The 19,047-nt window shown below is 46.9% G+C and overlaps 1 protein-coding gene across 5 annotated transcripts in view; it reads right to left on the reverse strand.

Moving 5' to 3' along the window:
• The window catches only part of AGBL2 (AGBL carboxypeptidase 2), a 1,238,365-nt gene that overhangs the window by 59,048 nt on the left and 1,160,270 nt on the right, over nucleotides 1-19,047 (reverse strand). For all 5 annotated transcript variants that reach the window (XR_014979319.1, XR_014979321.1, XR_014979320.1 and 2 more), the window contains exon 21: nucleotides 16,545-16,725. Coding sequence is in view for 2 of the 5 variants with exons in the window: in XM_085646520.1 (XP_085502646.1) it covers nucleotides 16,545-16,725 (181 nt within the window). In the remaining 3 variants the exon portion in view is untranslated. The remainder of the gene's footprint in view (nucleotides 1-16,544; nucleotides 16,726-19,047) is intronic.

Below are 19,047 nucleotides of genomic sequence, written 5' to 3' on the forward strand. Positions count from 1 at the left end.
GTGGCTCGGGCCCTTCCTCTTTGAATGGGATGTGGCTCGGGCCCTTCCTCTTTGAGAGGGATGTGGCTCGGGCCCTTCCTCTTTGAGTGGGATGTGGCTCGGGCCCTTCCTCTTTGAGGGGAAAGTGGCTCGGGTCCTTCCTCTTTGAGTGGGATGTGGCTCGGGCCCTTCCTCTTTGAGTGGGATGTGGCTCGGGCCCTCACCCTTTGGCATCTTTTGGGGGCTCTTTTGGCCTATTTGTCTTGTTATCCTTACCTCCTCTTTCGGCTGAAGGGGGACCTGACCACCTTTCTCCTGGTCACCACCCAGGGCCTTCTTAGAGACCCTGTACAAACCCACGCATCAGCACTCTTGCCCAGTCGCCTTGGGCTAGACAGCTTAGAGTCCACCAGATGCTGGTGTAACTTCTCTGAGTGACATTTTGTCAAGAGGTTCTCCTTAACAATCAAACTGTAGAGCCCTTTAAATGTGTCTAATGTGTTGCCTTTAATCCAGGGGTCCAGTGCCTTAACTGAAGTATCAACAAAGTCCACCCATGTTTGTGTTGTCCTGAGTGTATGTCTATGCTCTTCAGGAGTTAAATCAAACAACTCAACAAGTACTGCCTTCATGTGTGGGTAGGATTCTGCTACCTCATCCTGCAGTGTAACCAGTCTACCCCCACAGGCACTAACCCCTACAGTAGTGTCCCCCAGTGTTGTGTACCCACCTTTCTCATCTCGAGAGCTCTCTCAAATGAGGCCAGCAACTTGTCTATGTCATCCCCTGGCCATAACTAGGAACAATCCCTTTGGGCAACCTTACATCAGGGGCACCCCTGTCAACCCATCCAGTCACCATTCTCCTGCCACTATCTTCTTTGGGGTCTAACCCCAGTTTGGCCCTCCTCTCCTTCAGGGCCAATCTTCTCTCAGCCAAGGTTTTGGCACTTTCTCCAGGTCTAGTGCTGCCAGGCTCTTCTGCAGGGACCTGTGGCTAGGAAAGGAACTTGCTCTAGATTCCACCCTTGGTCTGGTGCAGGGGGGTAGGTTCCCACCTGCTCCCCACAAGATATTGTTGGCATCATCCTCCACATTATCTTCTTCCCCACTACTTTGGAGTAATCCCCTCTCCCGGTGTGGAGGAACTCTGTGGGTATCCCTCAAGCTTTGAGGGACCTGATCAACTAATTTTCTTGGTCTTGACTCACATGTTGCTCTTCCTGTCCCTACAGAAGGCTCGGAAGGCTCTAGCTCATGCCTCTTGTATGAGAACTGGTTGGCCATATCGACCTCCATGTTTCCTTGCTGAGAGAAGTGGCTTCTAAACTTTGACACAACTTTTTGAGAACTTTTAAAACTTTTTAGAAACTTGCCACACCTTCCCAAACTTTTTCTCACACCATGTAAAAGTTTCTGCAGCCTTTGGAACAGTCCTCATTTGAGGCGAAAACCACTCAACAACTGCTTGGGAGGCACAACAACTTATCTTTGGGGTTCTTAGTGTCCCAAGTTCAACAACTATATGGTGCTGCTAAACAGAAGTTCAGGATCTCACCCCCAGGCGCCAAAGTGAGGGAAAGGGGTGTATTATTTGGCATGGTTCTGCAACCTCACTGTGTAATACACTCACCAACCCCCTTTAGGGCCCTTAGGTTTTGTTTGTCAAACCTTCAACTTAACACTGGGCTGTGGCTCTGAGCAGCAGGGCTCTCACAGAGGAACAAGTGTAAAGCATTTAAACAACATCAAAACAATTGAAGAAGAAATCAACAAGTCACCAAAGAAACCTGTCACCAATTTATAAAAATAGACTGTATTTTATGTATCTTTAGACACCACAATGAAAATGATCCACCAGAAGATTCCAGAGATATAGAATATACAAGGTATAGTAAATCACCCAACAACAAACAAACACTGGCCGACACAACAAATTTGACACTTAGAAACAATATCACCAAAACGTTTGGTTCGTTGGAATGCGGTCACTTAAGAGTCACTTTAGGCAACCAACCCCAGAAGGGAGACAGTCAGGGTGACCAGCAAGGCACTCAGAGACAGTTACCTGAGTAGGCGAAGCAGCCCTAAGTTAGTTCCAGCCACTTTCAGCCATTGCAGGGCTTTCCTATGGAGTGGTCCTGATGCAAGGGATGAAGGATGCTGACGGTGCGCAAAGGATGCTGTGAGTGCGATGCGGCCAATGGGAGTCTTGCTGCGACTAGTCCTCGGTCCACTAAGGGGATGAGGTGGTCCTGGTCACAGGGTCACAGGGTCGATGTCCCTCAAAGTCCTCTTGGTGCTGGCAGAAGCCCAACTGCCATTGGACTACTGGTCGCCCAGTATCGCATACACAAGCCAATCCTTCCTGGGTCAATAATTCCTCCTCTGGGGTCCCAGCTGCACCTTGACGACACTCCCGGGCTCAGCAAACTCAGTGCATTTGTGCATTAGGGCCCTGGTGCTGCATGGCAGTGGGTGGCGGCAGTTTAAAAACTTTGGGTTACAAATTTGCCCCAGCAGGCTTCTCAGTAGTTGTGTCCCTGTGCTGTGGCTGGGCTCCGGAGACGGCTTCATCTCCAGCTGGACACAGCAGGCACAGTTCCTCTCTTTGCTAGCCACCAGGTTTAGCAGGTTCAGTCCACTCCAGTGCAGCCTCTCTTTGCTGGTTTCATGATGCAGCTGGGCAGTATTCCATTGGTCCTTCTTCTAGTCCAGTCAAGATCTGAGCTCTGAGTGCCTTATGTATGCTCAGAAAATGCACTCAGGGCAAGATACAGTTGGTAGCCAATGGGCGACCAGGTTCCCTCCCACCTGATGACCACTTCCTGTGAAGTGTGGCATCGGGGCATACCAGGTTATACCATTCTGCCCACTTCCAATATGGCAGGACCCCTCTCCTGGCTTGTGGATCTCCCTAGTCCAACCCAGAGGTGTGGCTACCAAGGGGGCTACACGCCCCTGAAAAAACACTTTGACAACTGATTTGCCCTCTCCTGTTCCAAGTGCCAGCCTGTCTGCCTGAACAATGGGGCAGCCCCTCTACCAAGTGTTACCCATTTGCCCTTCATAGGTGGCTTCTACTTTGTAGCACACCTTTTGGGCAAACGCCCGCGTGGCTTCCTGCAGGAGGGCGGTATCGCCTCCTTCCAGAGCAGGTCCCTATTGTATACTTTCCTGGGATCGTTAGCACACCTCCCCAGGTGGGCAGAAAGCTGTCTCGGCTACAGGACCCTGTATGCAACCAGTATGGGCTCAGGGGACTGAAAGCGATCATGTAGCAAGTTGTTTGATAACTTGGATTACCCGCTTTGGCTGCACTGCTCCAGAGATGGCACCGCAGAGGGGCCAGCACGTAACTCTGCCAATTGGGTGACTACGCTTTTTCACAGTTAAAATGACAGTTCTGTGTTTTCACTGTCAATACATGTAAAGTTACATGTTCTGCCCCCTGTCCTAGGACTCAATAAGTCTGCCATAGAGGTGACTTACACATATACCTAGGAGGAAGTCTGGCTTTGCCATTGCTTTCAATTACAAAGTTGGACCAGCAGTTTAAACTGCTCTTCCATCCTGCAAATGGTGGCTGGGAGTCTCGTTTTACTCGTGTCCCTTGCAGGGTGGCACAACTAGGACTGCAATCCCTGGGGGGACTAGTGCTTAATTTGAGTCAGTGGTTTCCGGTGCTCAGCGCCGGCACTTAATTGTCAACGCTGCACTTAGGACAGTCTGCCACTTTGTGGTGCTGTTCATCTAATTTAGAGGTGCGTAGAACAACAGTTGTTTATGAATACAATATACATAAAAAATGACTAATCCCTGCCTCACCAGCCATTCCTTTAGCTGCTTGGACCTGGAATAATCAGAACTGTTGCACTTGCAGGTGAGAGAGAGGTTAGTAGTTCTTTTGACAGCGATGACAGGGGTGATGGGTGGTGCAAGCTGCAGTGGCTTCCTGCTCAAAATGGAGGGTCTTTGGGAAAACTTAGAGACCACATAGGATTATATCCCCAATTAATTAGATACAAAACAATGTGAAATCCTAGGATCTGAACTCAAGATAATAATTTAAAGAAATGTGTAGTGAATACCACTCAAATCTAGTTGTAGTGTAGTTCCTATATCCCTGATAGACTCTGCGCATTGGAATAACATACACTATAGATTTGACATAGGACTACGGTCAGTATGTCTCTATCGAGTATATTAAACTTAATTACTTGTGTGTGCCAGCTAACTCAGAGGTCACTAGAAACTTTTCGAAATTACACAAGAAGGGACTAGTCTCTGACAACCGCATAAACATGACAACTTTGCTTCCCTTTGGAATAGGAACAGTCTCAGAATTGTGGAAACAATAGATAACAGTTTCACTCAGTCAATCGTGCATGCTTCGTTTCTACAGAGTTGCACAGAAATAGAGAGACGGGCGTTTTCAATAAAAGGGTTTATTGAACAGTCTTATTTCTTGTGCAAAAGATATGAATTGCTACAATCGTAAGACAGGCTGCAAACTACAATATGTACGAGGTTAGCAGTAAGATAAAATAATACTGCAATAGCATGGTTTGTAGCTATGAGATATATTAATCAAAATACATACATAAATAACACAAGCTAAAATGTGAATACTCATCTGATGCTTCTTAATTGTTCTACCCCAGTGTACCTAACCTAAGTTCAGTACGAGGTTTTAAAGTAGGTGCTATTTCTAAAGTATAGCTAGCTATATTTTAGTTTAGCCAAGAGTTGCCAAAAGTTTCTCTAAGATCTAGTCAGCTCCATACCTGAGAATGAGAGAGGTTGGAATCCCTTTTCTGGACTCGATAGTCTAACCCCCGCAAGGGAAGTCAGAGAGCACTGGAGCTGGATTCTCTGCGAGGAGGATGGCAGCGTCTGGTCAGTGCATCAGGCTGGAACTCGATCTCCTTCCAAACTTGCCGCGGTGAACCGCGTACTCTGGGTTGGATCAAATCGTCCGGAAACAGCAATTTGCCAGGGCAAGTGCTGGTATATTTATACCTTGAAGGTGTCTAGGAATGCCAGTATTGACGTAAAAGTCGGGCAGAGGAACGTCATGAATGAACCCCTAAGGAATAGATGTTCATGCATACTTAATGAGTTCTTGGAGAAATCAATATTCAAGCGGAGGGAAATTCCTAAAGGTTTAAGGGTCTTGTTTTCCAAGAATTCGTTGTGACTTGGATGGACGGATGTAGGTGGCCATGCCTGTATTTGGTTTGTACGGACAATGTCTATATAAAGGCCAGATTTTTATGTCCAAATAAGGGCAATGTGAATTGTACCTCTATAAGGGCATAAATCGGGAAACCTATATACGGAATCTAAATCTACACACAACATAATGACTAATTAAATCAACACAGAATCATTGACTAATGCTCACAGAACTAACTGTGGGCGGATCCCTTTACAGGACGAAATCCCTAACTCACCAAAGGTGACATGCTTCATCATATGGGATTCTCCTCCCAAAGGAAACCCCTAGTTTCTTTGAGGGCTACAACCCCCTCTCTGAGAGGGAGGAGCTCTGGGATGTTTTAGGAGTATGAAGGGTGTTCTAAACCCACATATGTAGAGCAGTGGTGTGAGTGAGGGCGCAAGACGCAAAGAAAAAAACAACGTGAGGGAGGTGAGAACTAAAACTGACTAACGAGCATAAAACTATCTTTAATTCAGATATGCCCACTGCCAGGATTAAAAAACAGTGCACCTGCGGTATGGATTTAAACCGCTTTGGTGTGGTGGATGATAGTGGTCAACATGTTTCAGCCTCAACAGTCCATACCTGGACAGGGCTTTCGTCAGGACCTAAAAAATGATGCTACTGCTGTTGTGGAGGTGATGCAAACAAAAAAGGATATCGAATACGGACGAAATCATCGGTCCGTCTGTTTCATGAAGAACTATTACCTGAAAAAAAGCCAAAAGTAAAATATCGTAAGGCTTCAAAGCAGGTGTTAAACATTTTGATTTAGGGAATGATTCTGTAAAGATAAAAAATGGAAGCCTTCAAGGGGTACAGAAAAGGCCAGCTTGCAAATATTTAATAAAAGGGGATACAGCTTTCAGAGCCATGAAAGATAACCCTTTTCGCATTGGACATGGCATGCATCTGGAACAAATTTTTATTTAAAGTAAACTGCCTAACTGTAGGAATGTTTCCAAATGTAAGACATAAAGTCCAAACAGTGGTGCCAGGAAAACGCATCTCAAGATTGAATAGAGATACCAAAGAGCGAGCGCACAGCTAGGGCCTGATGAAAAGGCAGCATCAGAAACAGCCCAAAATCGGAAATTGAAGGAACACAATGTGAACGCAGCCTGACACTCACCTCTCCGTCGCTACTCCAGGTCTGGTAGATCCTGTAGCCGGAGGTAAGTGTCTGACGCGCAGACAGGCTCCTTATATATCAACCGGGAAAACGTTAATGAGCCTCAGGTGAGGCAATGACTCTTCTGTCTGACACAGCAGCGCATGCGTCGTTTTCCGGAATATTATGATAATCAGTATGCGCATAAAATATTAAAGAATCAAGGTGTCGACAGTGCTACACGAAGGGAGATTAAGTGATTTGCCCACAATCACAGGATGTTCAGCGTCATTGCCGAGACTCGAACCCGGTTCCCCTGATTCAAGGTCGACCGCCCTAGCCGTTAGGCCATCTCCTCCTTGACATATCAGTTTAAGAGTAAGAAGGCCTCAGTGCACAGTCAGAGTAGAAAAACCAGCAGCATCAGTCCAAAAACATGGGGGTAAACATCCAAAAAGGGACATTTCCGTACAGGTGCCAAATGGCATAAATTCTGAAGTGATACCCCTCTTTAGAGAAAGTGGAATCCACCATGCAACTATTAAGCATGAAGGGGTCCACGCAAAAGGGGCTTTCCACAGCTGACAATTCTTGCCCATATCATAAGGAATGCAAAGAGAGCTTAAAGGTTTCTAGTGTCGCTACAACTGACTAACTTCTCGTATGGACCGAGGCAGATCACGGCCAACACTCAGGAGAACTCCCAGCTCCTCTCTGTGCAGCGTTGATGCCTTCCTAAACCTCCCAGGATCTGTGACTTCCAGGGTTCCGCACCATGCAGGCAAATGCGTCAAGTGCATGGTGTGCCACCATGTTTTGTGCACAGAGATTCACACCCACAAGTGCCTTGTTTACATTGCTCTGCACACAGTCACCCCACATGAGTCCATCGTGCATGGAGATTCATTCCATCTCAGTGTTTTATATTTGAGCATGCACCCACACATGCACACACACTCGCACACACCCACACCCACACCCACAAGCGCACACACACGCAGGCACACAAACACACACACACACACACGGAGTCTTGTACAGAAAGATTCACTCTACCATAATCTCTCATGCATCTGTGTGTCCACACATACACAAAATGACACAGAATCACTTCATCACAGCCTTATGCAGATTCACTCTATGACAGTGTCTTGTTCAATGTCTGGTGTGCATGCGCGTGTGTATACTGCTAGGACAGACACACAGACACAGGAAGAAAGAGGAGGATCTTGTGCTCACAGACTCATCTCATCACAGTGTCTTAACCTGTGCACACCCGTGCTGACACTCATCTCATCACAGTGTCTTGACCTGTGCACACTCGTGCTGACAGACTCATCTCATCACAGTGTCTTGACCTGTGCACATCCGTGCTGACACTCATCTCATCACAGTGTCTTAACCTTTGCACACTCGTGCTGACAGACTCATCTCATCACAGTGCCTTAACCTGTGCACACTCGTGCTGACACTCATCTCATCACAGTGTCTTGAACTGTGCACACTTGTGCTGACACTCATCTCATCACAGTGTCTTGACCTGTGCACACTTGTGCTGACACTCATCTCATCACAGTGTCTTGACCTGTGCACACTTGTGCTGACAGACTCATCTCATCACAGTGTCTTGCTCATCTGTTTCCATCAGTTCTCCTGTGCTGTGTTTTACATTCTGCCTCTAACCTGTGCACACTTGTGCTGACAGACTCATCTCATCACAGTGTCTTAACCTGTGCACACTCGTGCTGACAGACTCATCTCATCACAGTGTCTTAACCTGTGCACACTCGTGCTGACAGACTCATCTCATCACAGTGTCTTAACCTGTGCACACTTGTGCTGACAGACTCATCTCATCACAGTGTCTTGACCTGTGCACACTTGTGCTGACACTCATCTCATCACAGTGTCTTGCTCATCTGTTTCCATCAGTCCTCCTGTGCTGTGTTTCACATTCTGCCTCTAACCTGTGCACACTTGTGCTGACAGACTCATCTCATCACAGTGTCTTAACCTGTGCACACTTGTGCTGACAGACTCATCTCATCACAGTGTCTTGTTCTTCTGTTTCCATCAGTTCTCCTGTGCTGTGTTTCACATTCTGCCTCTAACCTGTGCACACTTCTGCTGACAGACTCATCTCATCACAGTGTCTTAACCTGTGCACACTTGTGCTGACAGACTCATCTCATCACAGTGTCTTGTTCTTCTGTTTCCATCAGTTCTCCTGTGCTGTGTTTCACATTCTGCCTCTAACCTGTGCACACTTGTGCTGACAGTCTCATCTCATCACAGTGTCTTAACCTGTGCACACTCGTGCTGACACTCATCTCATCACAGTGTCTTAACCTGTGCACACCTGTGCTGACAGACTCATCTCATCACAGTGTCTTGCTCATCTGTTTCCATCAGTTCTCCTGTGCTGTGTTTCACATTCTGCCTCTAACCCTGTGCACACTTTTGGTGACAGACTCATCTCATCACAGTGTCTTAACCTGTGCACACTCGTGCTGACAGACTCATCTCATCACAGTGTCTTGCTCATCTGTTTCCATCAGTTCTCCTGTGCTGTGTTTCACATTCTGCCTCTAACCCTGTGCACACTTTTGGTGACAGACTCATCTCATCACAGTGTCTTAACCTGTGCACACTCGTGCTGACAGACTCATCTCATCACAGTGCCTTGCTCATCTGTTTCCATCAGTTCTCCTGTGCTGTGTTTCACATTCTGCCTCTAACCCTGTGCACACTTTTGGTGACAGACTCATCTCATCACAGTGTCTTAACCTGTGCACACTCGTGCTGACAGACTCATCTCATCACAGTGTCTTGCTTAACTGTTTCCATCAGTTCTCCTGTGCTGTGTTTCACATTCTGCCTCTAACCCTGTGCACACTCATGCTGACAGACTCATCTCATCACAGTGTCTTAACCTGTGCACACTCGTGCTGACAGACTCATCTCATCACAGTGTCTTAACCTGTGCACACTCGTGCTGACAGACTCATCTCATCACAGTGCCTTGCTCATCTGTTTCAATCAGTTCTCCTGTGCTGCGTTTCACATTCTGCCTCTAATCTGTGCACACTTTTGGTGACAGACTCATCTCATCACAGTGTCTTAACCTGTGCACACTCGTGCTGACAGACTCATCTCATCACAGTGTCTTGCTTAACTGTTTCCATCAGTTCTCCTGTGCTGTGTTTCACATTCTGCCTCTAACCCTGTACACACTCATGCTGACAGACTCATCTCATCACAGTGTCTTAACCTGTGCACACTCGTGCTGACAGACTCATCTCATCACAGTGTCTTAACCTGTGCACACCTGTGCTGACAGACTCATCTCATCACAGTGTCTTGCTCATCTGTTTCAATCAGTTCTCCTGTGCTGTGTTTCACATTCTGCCTCTAACCCTGTGCACACTTTTGGTGACAGACTCATCTCATCACAGTGTCTTAACCTGTGCACACTCGTGCTGACAGACTCATCTCATCACAGTGTCTTGCTTAACTGTTTCCATCAGTTCTCCTGTGCTGTGTTTCACATTCTGCCTCTAACCCTGTGCACACTCATGCTGACAGACTCATCTCATCACAGTGTCTTAACCTGTGCACACTCGTGCTGACAGAATCATCTCATCACAGTGTCTTGCTTAACTGTTTCCATCAGTTCTCCTGTGCTGTGTTTCACATTCTGCCTCTAACCTGTGCACACTTGTGCTGACAGACTCATCTCATCACAGTGTCTTAACCTGTGCACACTTTTGGTGACAGACTCATCTCATCACAGTGTCTTAACCTGTGCACACTCGTGCTGACAGACTCATCTCATCACAGTGCCTTGCTCATCTGTTTCCATCAGTTCTCCTGTGCTGTGTTTCACATTCTGCCTCTAACCCTGTGCACACTTTTGGTGACAGACTCATCTCATCACATTGTCTTAACCTGTGCACACTTGTGCTGACAGACTCATCTCATCACAGTGTCTTGCTTAACTGTTTCCATCAGTTCTCCTGTGCTGTGTTTCACATTCTGCCTCTAACCCTGTGCACACTCATGCTGACAGACTCATCTCCTCACAGTGTCTTAACCTGTGCACACTCGTGCTGACAGACTCATCTCATCACAGTGTCTTAACCTGTGCACACCTGTGCTGACAGACTCATCTCATCACAGTGTCTTGCTCATCTGTTTCCATCAGTTCTCCTGTGCTGTGTTTCACATTCTGCCTCTAACCCTGTGCACACTTTTGGTGACAGACTCATCTCATCACAGTGTCTTAACCTGTGCACACTCATGCTGACAGACTCATCTCATCACAGTGTCTTGCTTAACTGTTTCCATCAGTTCTCCTGTGCTGTGTTTCACATTCTGCCTCTAACCCTGTGCACACTCATGCTGACAGACTCATCTCATCACAGTGTCTTAACCTGTGCACACTCGTGCTGACAGACTCATCTCATCACAGTGTCTTGCTTATCTGTTTCCATCAGTTCTCCTGTGCTGTGTTTCACATTCTGCCTCTAACCTGTGCACACTTGTGCTGACAGACTCATCTCATCACAGTGGTTTGCTTATCTGTTTCCATCAGTTCTCCTGTGCTGCGTTTCACATTCTGCCTCTAATCTGTGCACACTTGTGCTGACAGACTCATCTCATCACCGTGTCTTAACCTGTGCACACTCGTGCTGACAGACTCATCTCATCACAGTGCCTTGCTCATCTGTTTCGATCAGTTCTCCTGTGCTGTGTTTCACATTCTGCCTCTAACCCTGTGCACACTTTTGGTGACAGACTCATCTCATCACAGTGTCTTAACCTGTGCACACTCGTGCTGACAGACTCATCTCATCACTGTGTCTTGCTTAACTGTTTCCATCAGTTCTCCTGTGCTGTGTTTCACATTCTGCCTCTAACCCTGTGCACACTCATGCTGACAGACTCATCTCATCACAGTGTCTTAACCTGTGCACACTCGTGCTGACAGACTCATCTCATCACAGTGTCTTGCTTAACTGTTTCCATCAGTTCTCCTGTGCTGTGTTTCACATTCTGCCTCTAACCTGTGCACACTTGTGCTGACAGACTCATCTCATCACAGTGTTTTGCTTATCTGTTTCCATCAGTTCTCCTGTGCTGCGTTTCACATTCTGCCTCTAATCTGTGCATACTTGTGCTGACAGACTCATCTCATCACAGTGTCTTAACCTGTGCACACTCGTGCTGACAGACTCATCTCATCACAGTGTCTTAACCTGTGCACACTCATGCTGACAGACTCATCTCATCACAGTGTCTTAACCTGTGCACACTCATGCTGACAGACTCATCTCATCACAGTGTCTTGTTTATCTGTTTCCATCAGTCCTCCTGTGCTGTGTTTCACATTCTGCCTCTAACCCTGTGCACACTCATGCTGACAGACTCATCTCATCACAGTGTCTTAACCTGTGCACACTCGTGCTGACAGACTCATCTCATCACAGTGTCTTGCTCATCTGTTTCCATCAGTTCTCCTGTGCTGTGTTTCACATTCTGCCTCTAACCTGTGCACACTTGTGCTGACAGACTCATCTCATCACAGTGTTTTGCTTATCTGTTTCCATCAGTTCTCCTGTGCTGCGTTTCACATTCTGCCTCTAATCTGTGCACACTTCTGCTGACAGACTCATCTCATCACAGTGTCTTAACCTGTGCACACTCGTGCTGACAGACTCATCTCATCACAGTTTCTTGCTCATCTGTTTCAATCAGTTCTCCTGTGCTGTGTTTCACATTCTGCCTCTAACCCTGTGCACACTTTTGGTGACAGACTCATCTCATCACAGTGTCTTAACCTGTGCACACTCGTGCTGACAGACTCATCTCATCACAGTGTCTTGCTTAACTGTTTCCATCAGTTCTCCTGTGCTGTGTTTCACATTCTGCCTCTAACCCTGTGCACACTCATGCTGACAGACTCATCTCATCACAGTGTCTTAACCTATGCACACCTGTGCTGACAGACTCATCTCATCACAGTGTTTTGCTTATCTGTTTCCATCAGTTCTCCTGTGCTGCGTTTCACTTTCTGCCTCTAATCTGTGCACACTTGTGCTGACAGACTCATCTCATCACAGTGTCTTAACCTGTGCACACTCGTGCTGACAGACTCATCTCATCACAGTGTCTTGCTTAACTGTTTCCATCAGTTCTCCTGTGCTGTGTTTCACATTCTGCCTCTAACCCTGTGCACACTCATGCTGACAGACTCATCTCATCACAGTGTCTTAACCTGTGCACACTCGTGCTGACAGACTCATCTCACCACAGTGTCTTGCTTAACTGTTTCCATCAGTTCTCCTGTGCTGTGTTTCACATTCTGCCTCTAACCCTGTGCACACTCATGCTGACAGACTCATCTCATCACAGTGTTTTGCTTATCTGTTTCCATCAGTTCTCCTGTGCTGCGTTTCACATTCTGCCTCTAATCTGTGCACACTTGTGCTGACAGACTCATCTCATCACAGTGTCTTAACCTGTGCACACTCGTGCTGACAGACCCATCTCATCACAGTGTCTTGCTTAACTGTTTCCATCATTTCTCATGTGCTGTGTTTCACATTTTGCCTCTAACCCTGTGCACACTCATGCTGACAGACTCATCTCATCACAGTGTTTTGCTTATCTGTTTCCATCAGTTCTCCTGTGCTGCGTTTCACATTCTGCCTCTAATCTGTGCACACTTGTGCTGACAGACTCATCTCATCACAGTGTCTTAACCTGTGCACACTCGTGCTGACAGACTCATCTCATCGCAGTGTCTTGCTTAACTGTTTCCATCAGTTCTCCTGTGCTGTGTTTCACATTCTGCCTCTAACCCTGTGCACACTCATGCTGACAGACTCATCTCATCACAGTGTCTTAACCTGTGCACACTCGTGCTGACAGACTCATCTCACCACAGTGTCTTGCTTAACTGTTTCCATCAGTTCTCCTGTGCTGTGTTTCACATTCTGCCTCTAACCCTGTGCACACTCATGCTGACAGACTCATCTCATCACAGTGTTTTGCTTATCTGTTTCCATCAGTTCTCCTGTGCTGCGTTTCACATTCTGCCTCTAATCTGTGCACACTTGTGCTGACAGACTCATCTCATCACAGTGTCTTAACCTGTGCACACTCGTGCTGACAGACCCATCTCATCACAGTGTCTTGCTTAACTGTTTCCATCAGTTCTCATGTGCTGTGTTTCACATTCTGCCTCTAACCCTGTGCACACTCATGCTGACAGACTCATCTCATCACAGTGTTTTGCTTATCTGTTTCCATCAGTTCTCCTGTGCTGCGTTTCCCATTCTGCCTCTAATCTGTGCACACTTGTGCTGACAGACTCATCTCATCACAGTGCCTTAACCTGTGCACACTCGTGCTGACAGACTCATCTCATCACAGTGTCTTAACCTGTGCACACTCGTGCTGACAGACTCATCTCATCACAGTGTCTTGCTTATCTGTTTCTATCAGTTCTCCTGTGCTGTGTTTCACATTCTGCCTCTAACCTGTGCACACTTGTGCTGACAGACTCATCTCATCACAGTGGTTTGCTTATCTGTTTCCATCAGATCTCCTGTGCTGTGTTTCACATTCTGCCTCTAATCTGTGCACACTTTTGGTGACAGACTCATCTCATCACAGTGTCTTAACCTGTGCACACTCGTGCTGACAGACTCATCTCATCACAGTGTCTTAACCTGTGCACACTCGTGCTGACAGACTCATCTCATCACAGTGTCTTAACCTGTGCACACTCGTGCTGACAGACTCATCTCATCACAGTGTCTTAACCTGTGCACACTCGTGCTGACAGACTCATCTCATCGCAGTGTCTTGCTTAACTGTTTCCATCAGTTCTCCTGTGCTGTGTTTCACATTCTGCCTCTAACCCTGTGCACACTCATGCTGACAGACTCATCTCATCACAGTGTCTTAACCTGTGCACACTCGTGCTGACAGACTCATCTCACCACAGTGTCTTGCTTAACTGTTTCCATCAGTTCTCCTGTGCTGTGTTTCACATTCTGCCTCTAACCCTGTGCACACTCATGCTGACAGACTCATCTCATCACAGTGTTTTGCTTATCTGTTTCCATCAGTTCTCCTGTGCTGCGTTTCACATTCTGCCTCTAATCTGTGCACACTTGTGCTGACAGACTCATCTCATCACAGTGTCTTAACCTGTGCACACTCGTGCTGACAGACCCATCTCATCACAGTGTCTTGCTTAACTGTTTCCATCAGTTCTCATGTGCTGTGTTTCACATTCTGCCTCTAACCCTGTGCACACTCATGCTGACAGACTCATCTCATCACAGTGTTTTGCTTATCTGTTTCCATCAGTTCTCCTGTGCTGCGTTTCCCATTCTGCCTCTAATCTGTGCACACTTGTGCTGACAGACTCATCTCATCACAGTGCCTTAACCTGTGCACACTCGTGCTGACAGACTCATCTCATCACAGTGTCTTAACCTGTGCACACTCGTGCTGACAGACTCATCTCATCACAGTGTCTTGCTTATCTGTTTCCATCAGTTCTCCTGTGCTGTGTTTCACATTCTGCCTCTAACCTGTGCACACTTGTGCTGACAGACTCATCTCATCACAGTGGTTTGCTTATCTGTTTCCATCAGATCTCCTGTGCTGTGTTTCACATTCTGCCTCTAATCTGTGCACACTTTTGGTGACAGACTCATCTCATCACAGTGTCTTAACCTGTGCACACTCGTGCTGACAGACTCATCTCATCACAGTGTCTTAACCTGTGCACACTCGTGCTGACAGACTCATCTCATCACAGTGTCTTAACCTGTGCACACTCGTGCTGACAGACTCATCTCATCACAGTGTCTTAACCTGTGCACACTCGTGCTGACAGACTCATCTCATCACAGTGTCTTGCTTAACTGTTTCCATCAGTTCTCCTGTGCTGTGTTTCACATTCTGCCTCTAACCCTGTGCACACTCATGCTGACAGACTCATCTCATCACAGTGTTTTGCTTATCTGTTTCCATCAGTTCTCCTGTGCTGCGTTTCACATTCTGCCTCTAATCTGTGCACACTTGTGCTGACAGACTCATCTCATCACAGTGTCTTAACCTGTGCACACTCGTGCTGACAGACCCATCTCATCACAGTGTCTTGCTTAACTGTTTCCATCAGTTCTCATGTGCTGTGTTTCACATTCTGCCTCTAACCCTGTGCACACTCATGCTGACAGACTCATCTCATCACAGTGTTTTGCTTATCTGTTTCCATCAGTTCTCCTGTGCTGCGTTTCCCATTCTGCCTCTAATCTGTGCACACTTGTGCTGACAGACTCATCTCATCACAGTGCCTTAACCTGTGCACACTCGTGCTGACAGACTCATCTCATCACAGTGTCTTAACCTGTGCACACTCGTGCTGACAGACTCATCTCATCACAGTGTCTTGCTTATCTGTTTCCATCAGTTCTCCTGTGCTGTGTTTCACATTCTGCCTCTAACCTGTGCACACTTGTGCTGACAGACTCATCTCATCACAGTGGTTTGCTTATCTGTTTCCATCAGATCTCCTGTGCTGTGTTTCACATTCTGCCTCTAATCTGTGCACACTTTTGGTGACAGACTCATCTCATCACAGTGTCTTAACCTGTGCACACTCGTGCTGACAGACTCATCTCATCACAGTGTCTTAACCTGTGCACACTCGTGCTGACAGACTCATCTCATCACAGTGTCTTAACCTGTGCACACTCGTGCTGACAGACTCATCTCATCACAGTGTCTTAACCTGTGCACACTCGTGCTGACAGACTCATCTCATCACAGTGTCTTGCTTAACTGTTTCCATCAGTTCTCCTGTGCTGTGTTTCACATTCTGCCTCTAACCTGTGCACACTCGTGCTGACAGACTCATCTCATCACAGTGTCTTAACCTGTGCACACTCGTGCTGACAGACTCATCTCATCACAGTGTCTTAACCTGTGCACACTCGTGCTGACAGACTCATCTCATCACAGTGTCTTAACCTGTGCACACTCGTGCTGACAGACTCATCTCATCACAGTGTCTTAACCTGTGCACACCTGTGCTGACAGACTCATCTCATCACAGTGTCTTGCTTATCTGTTTCCATCAGTTCTCCTGTGCTGTGTTTTACATTCTGCCTCTAACCCTGTGCATACTAGTGCCGAGGACAATCCTTACTTCATTCTGGGAAGCATCGCCAGCGTACAAGGTGCCCACAAGGGTGAGGTGAGGTGCTCACTGCTGTGCGTGGCAGCTGAAGCTGTAGTCAGTGGCTGAATGAGTGTGGCGGCTGCAGGCCTCAGTCCTGGGGTGTCCGCTGGATCTCTAGGCCTCTTCTGAGGGAGCGCCGGGAAGTTCTCTGGCAAGAGAATACTCACAGGTTAGTTCCAAGATTCTGAGAGCGAGAGTTACAAATACATGCAGCCGTGTTTGCCCTTCAGAATGAGGCTCACCATGGACAGAAGCTAAGTCTGTTCTGCAGAAGGCATCTCTGGGGGGAATGTCACAGCCTGTGCCTCTCAGGACATCTTCAGGGGCAATGGAATAGCCTTTGTCCCTCAGAAGACCAGACTTTACCTGCTTGATAAGTTGCACTGTTGATTCTCCAAGGGAGGGAACCTTTCCATGACCATAGTCACTCTGGCACTGTCTGCTCTATGTCTCTCCAGAGTGTCAGGCTGAGGCATGAAAACCTTTTTTGCACCACACAAAACAGTACAAAGCATGACTGCTTTTGTGGACTACCTAAGCCCTGGTCCGCACCTTACCATGCCAGATGGCTTCCAGAACCTAGCCTGAAACTTCTTTACGAGTATGATCAACGGGATTTAAACTAGCAGCACATGCACCACAGGGAGGGACACGACCTGCTGTGTTTTAATAAGAACTAAATCTGTTTTATGACAAGGGTATACACACACAAGGTGTTAGACCAGGCCAGATACAAAATGTTGAACAAACAGCGCCAGCCCCATTTAGTGGACAAAGTGAAAAAGAAACAGAGCGAACACAAACTAGCGCTGATCACCAGCTACAACCCCCATGGTCAGGATGTATACAGAATTCTCCATCGGTACTGGTATCTTCTTAATCTGGACTGGGCGATATCCAAGTACATCACTCTGAAACCCAGAATCACGTATAGTTGGGGCACCACCCAGCGAAATATACTGTGCCCCAGCTACAACCCACCTAGGTCACAACATCAAGGTAATACATGGCTATCAGACAAACCTAAGGGCTTTTTCACATGTACACAGTGTAACGTATGCCAATATGCTGCTAACAAAACCACCAACCTTCGCTACAACACAACATACGTACATCATAGTAGGCAGTAATCAATTGCAGCACTAAACTGTATCATATGTAACTGTGGCTTAATTTACATAGGCAGTACTATTAGACCACTTAAGGAACCCATTCGAAAACATATTAGAGTGATTAACAACAACCCCAACTATCCCCTCGCAGAGCACTTCAATTCTGTCCATGCGGCCCCAGAACTAATCCATATAAAATGTCATGGCATAGCTATGGCTGTGTGTAACCCTCGAGGAGGTGACAGAACACTTGTCCTGAGAAGGTTGGAAACTACATGGATAATCAAACCGAGGGCAGTGGACATGGGTCAAAACGCGGACAGGGAATTCCATGCATTCCTTACAGACTGATTCGGTAGACTTTGACTATTTAGATACCAGTCCAGGAGTATTCTGTGAATGTTTTCACACAATTTACATCTTCTTTCAAGATTACTGTATGATCCATGTACTTGAATTTGACATTTGGTATTACACTCTGAGTTTTGCTACACTCTAACCAGTTCACTATACAGCATGATGCATGTTATGTTCTTTTACGACAGACGCCATTATATTGTGTGATGTATGTTATGTACGTTTACGACAGATGTCACCATATTGTGTTTATATCGCTTTGTAGTTTTACATTTTGGACCTTACTGTACTGTATCTGTACGTAAGACTGTTCCAGGATTGTACATGTCAAGTTTTAGACAAGAATCACTCTGTCATTCTTCAAAATTACGAACCTACAGAGGATTATCTGTACAATCTGTTGCACTCTAGTTTTGCACCACCCAACCTTTTTTTCATACTGTTTGATGTGTTCTAACCTAACCGTGTTGGTCATTATTGTAAATGTAAATGTCAAGGTACTTATAGAGCGCACTGTCACCAGACGGACACCTTGCGGTGTCGCCAACGGTTTCCTGGCGCTGATACTCATACCGCTGTGGAACCCCTCCTGGCTTTCCCTGTGAAGTGTCCACTCCTGGGCACCCCCAGAGTGAAGCCAGGCATCCTTAGCGCTGTTGGGGCCGGTGTGGAGGCTAAGCAAGCTATTGCCCAGAGTTGCAGCGTGGGGCCCGTGATTAGAATAGGCACCGAGGCGAGAATTGACAGGTCTGAGGAAATTGAGCCCGAGCCCCGCCGAGGCGGGAATCGAACCCTGGTCCCTGGCCAGAACTCTGCATCAGGGTCTGCCACTCTAACCATTGAGCCACACTCCTCCACCAATTATTGTTTGGGCCTTATACTTACACTGTGGTCATTCTACCGCAAGAGTAGCGTAACGCAACTTCCAATATCGCAGCCCATCGCGGGAAAATAAACCACTTGTCAACGTGGAATTCACACCAAGGTGGTACCATGCGATA

Source organism: Triturus cristatus, chromosome 3_1 (genome assembly GCF_964204655.1).
Source record: "Triturus cristatus chromosome 3_1, aTriCri1.1, whole genome shotgun sequence".
NCBI lineage: Eukaryota > Metazoa > Chordata > Amphibia > Caudata > Salamandridae > Triturus > Triturus cristatus.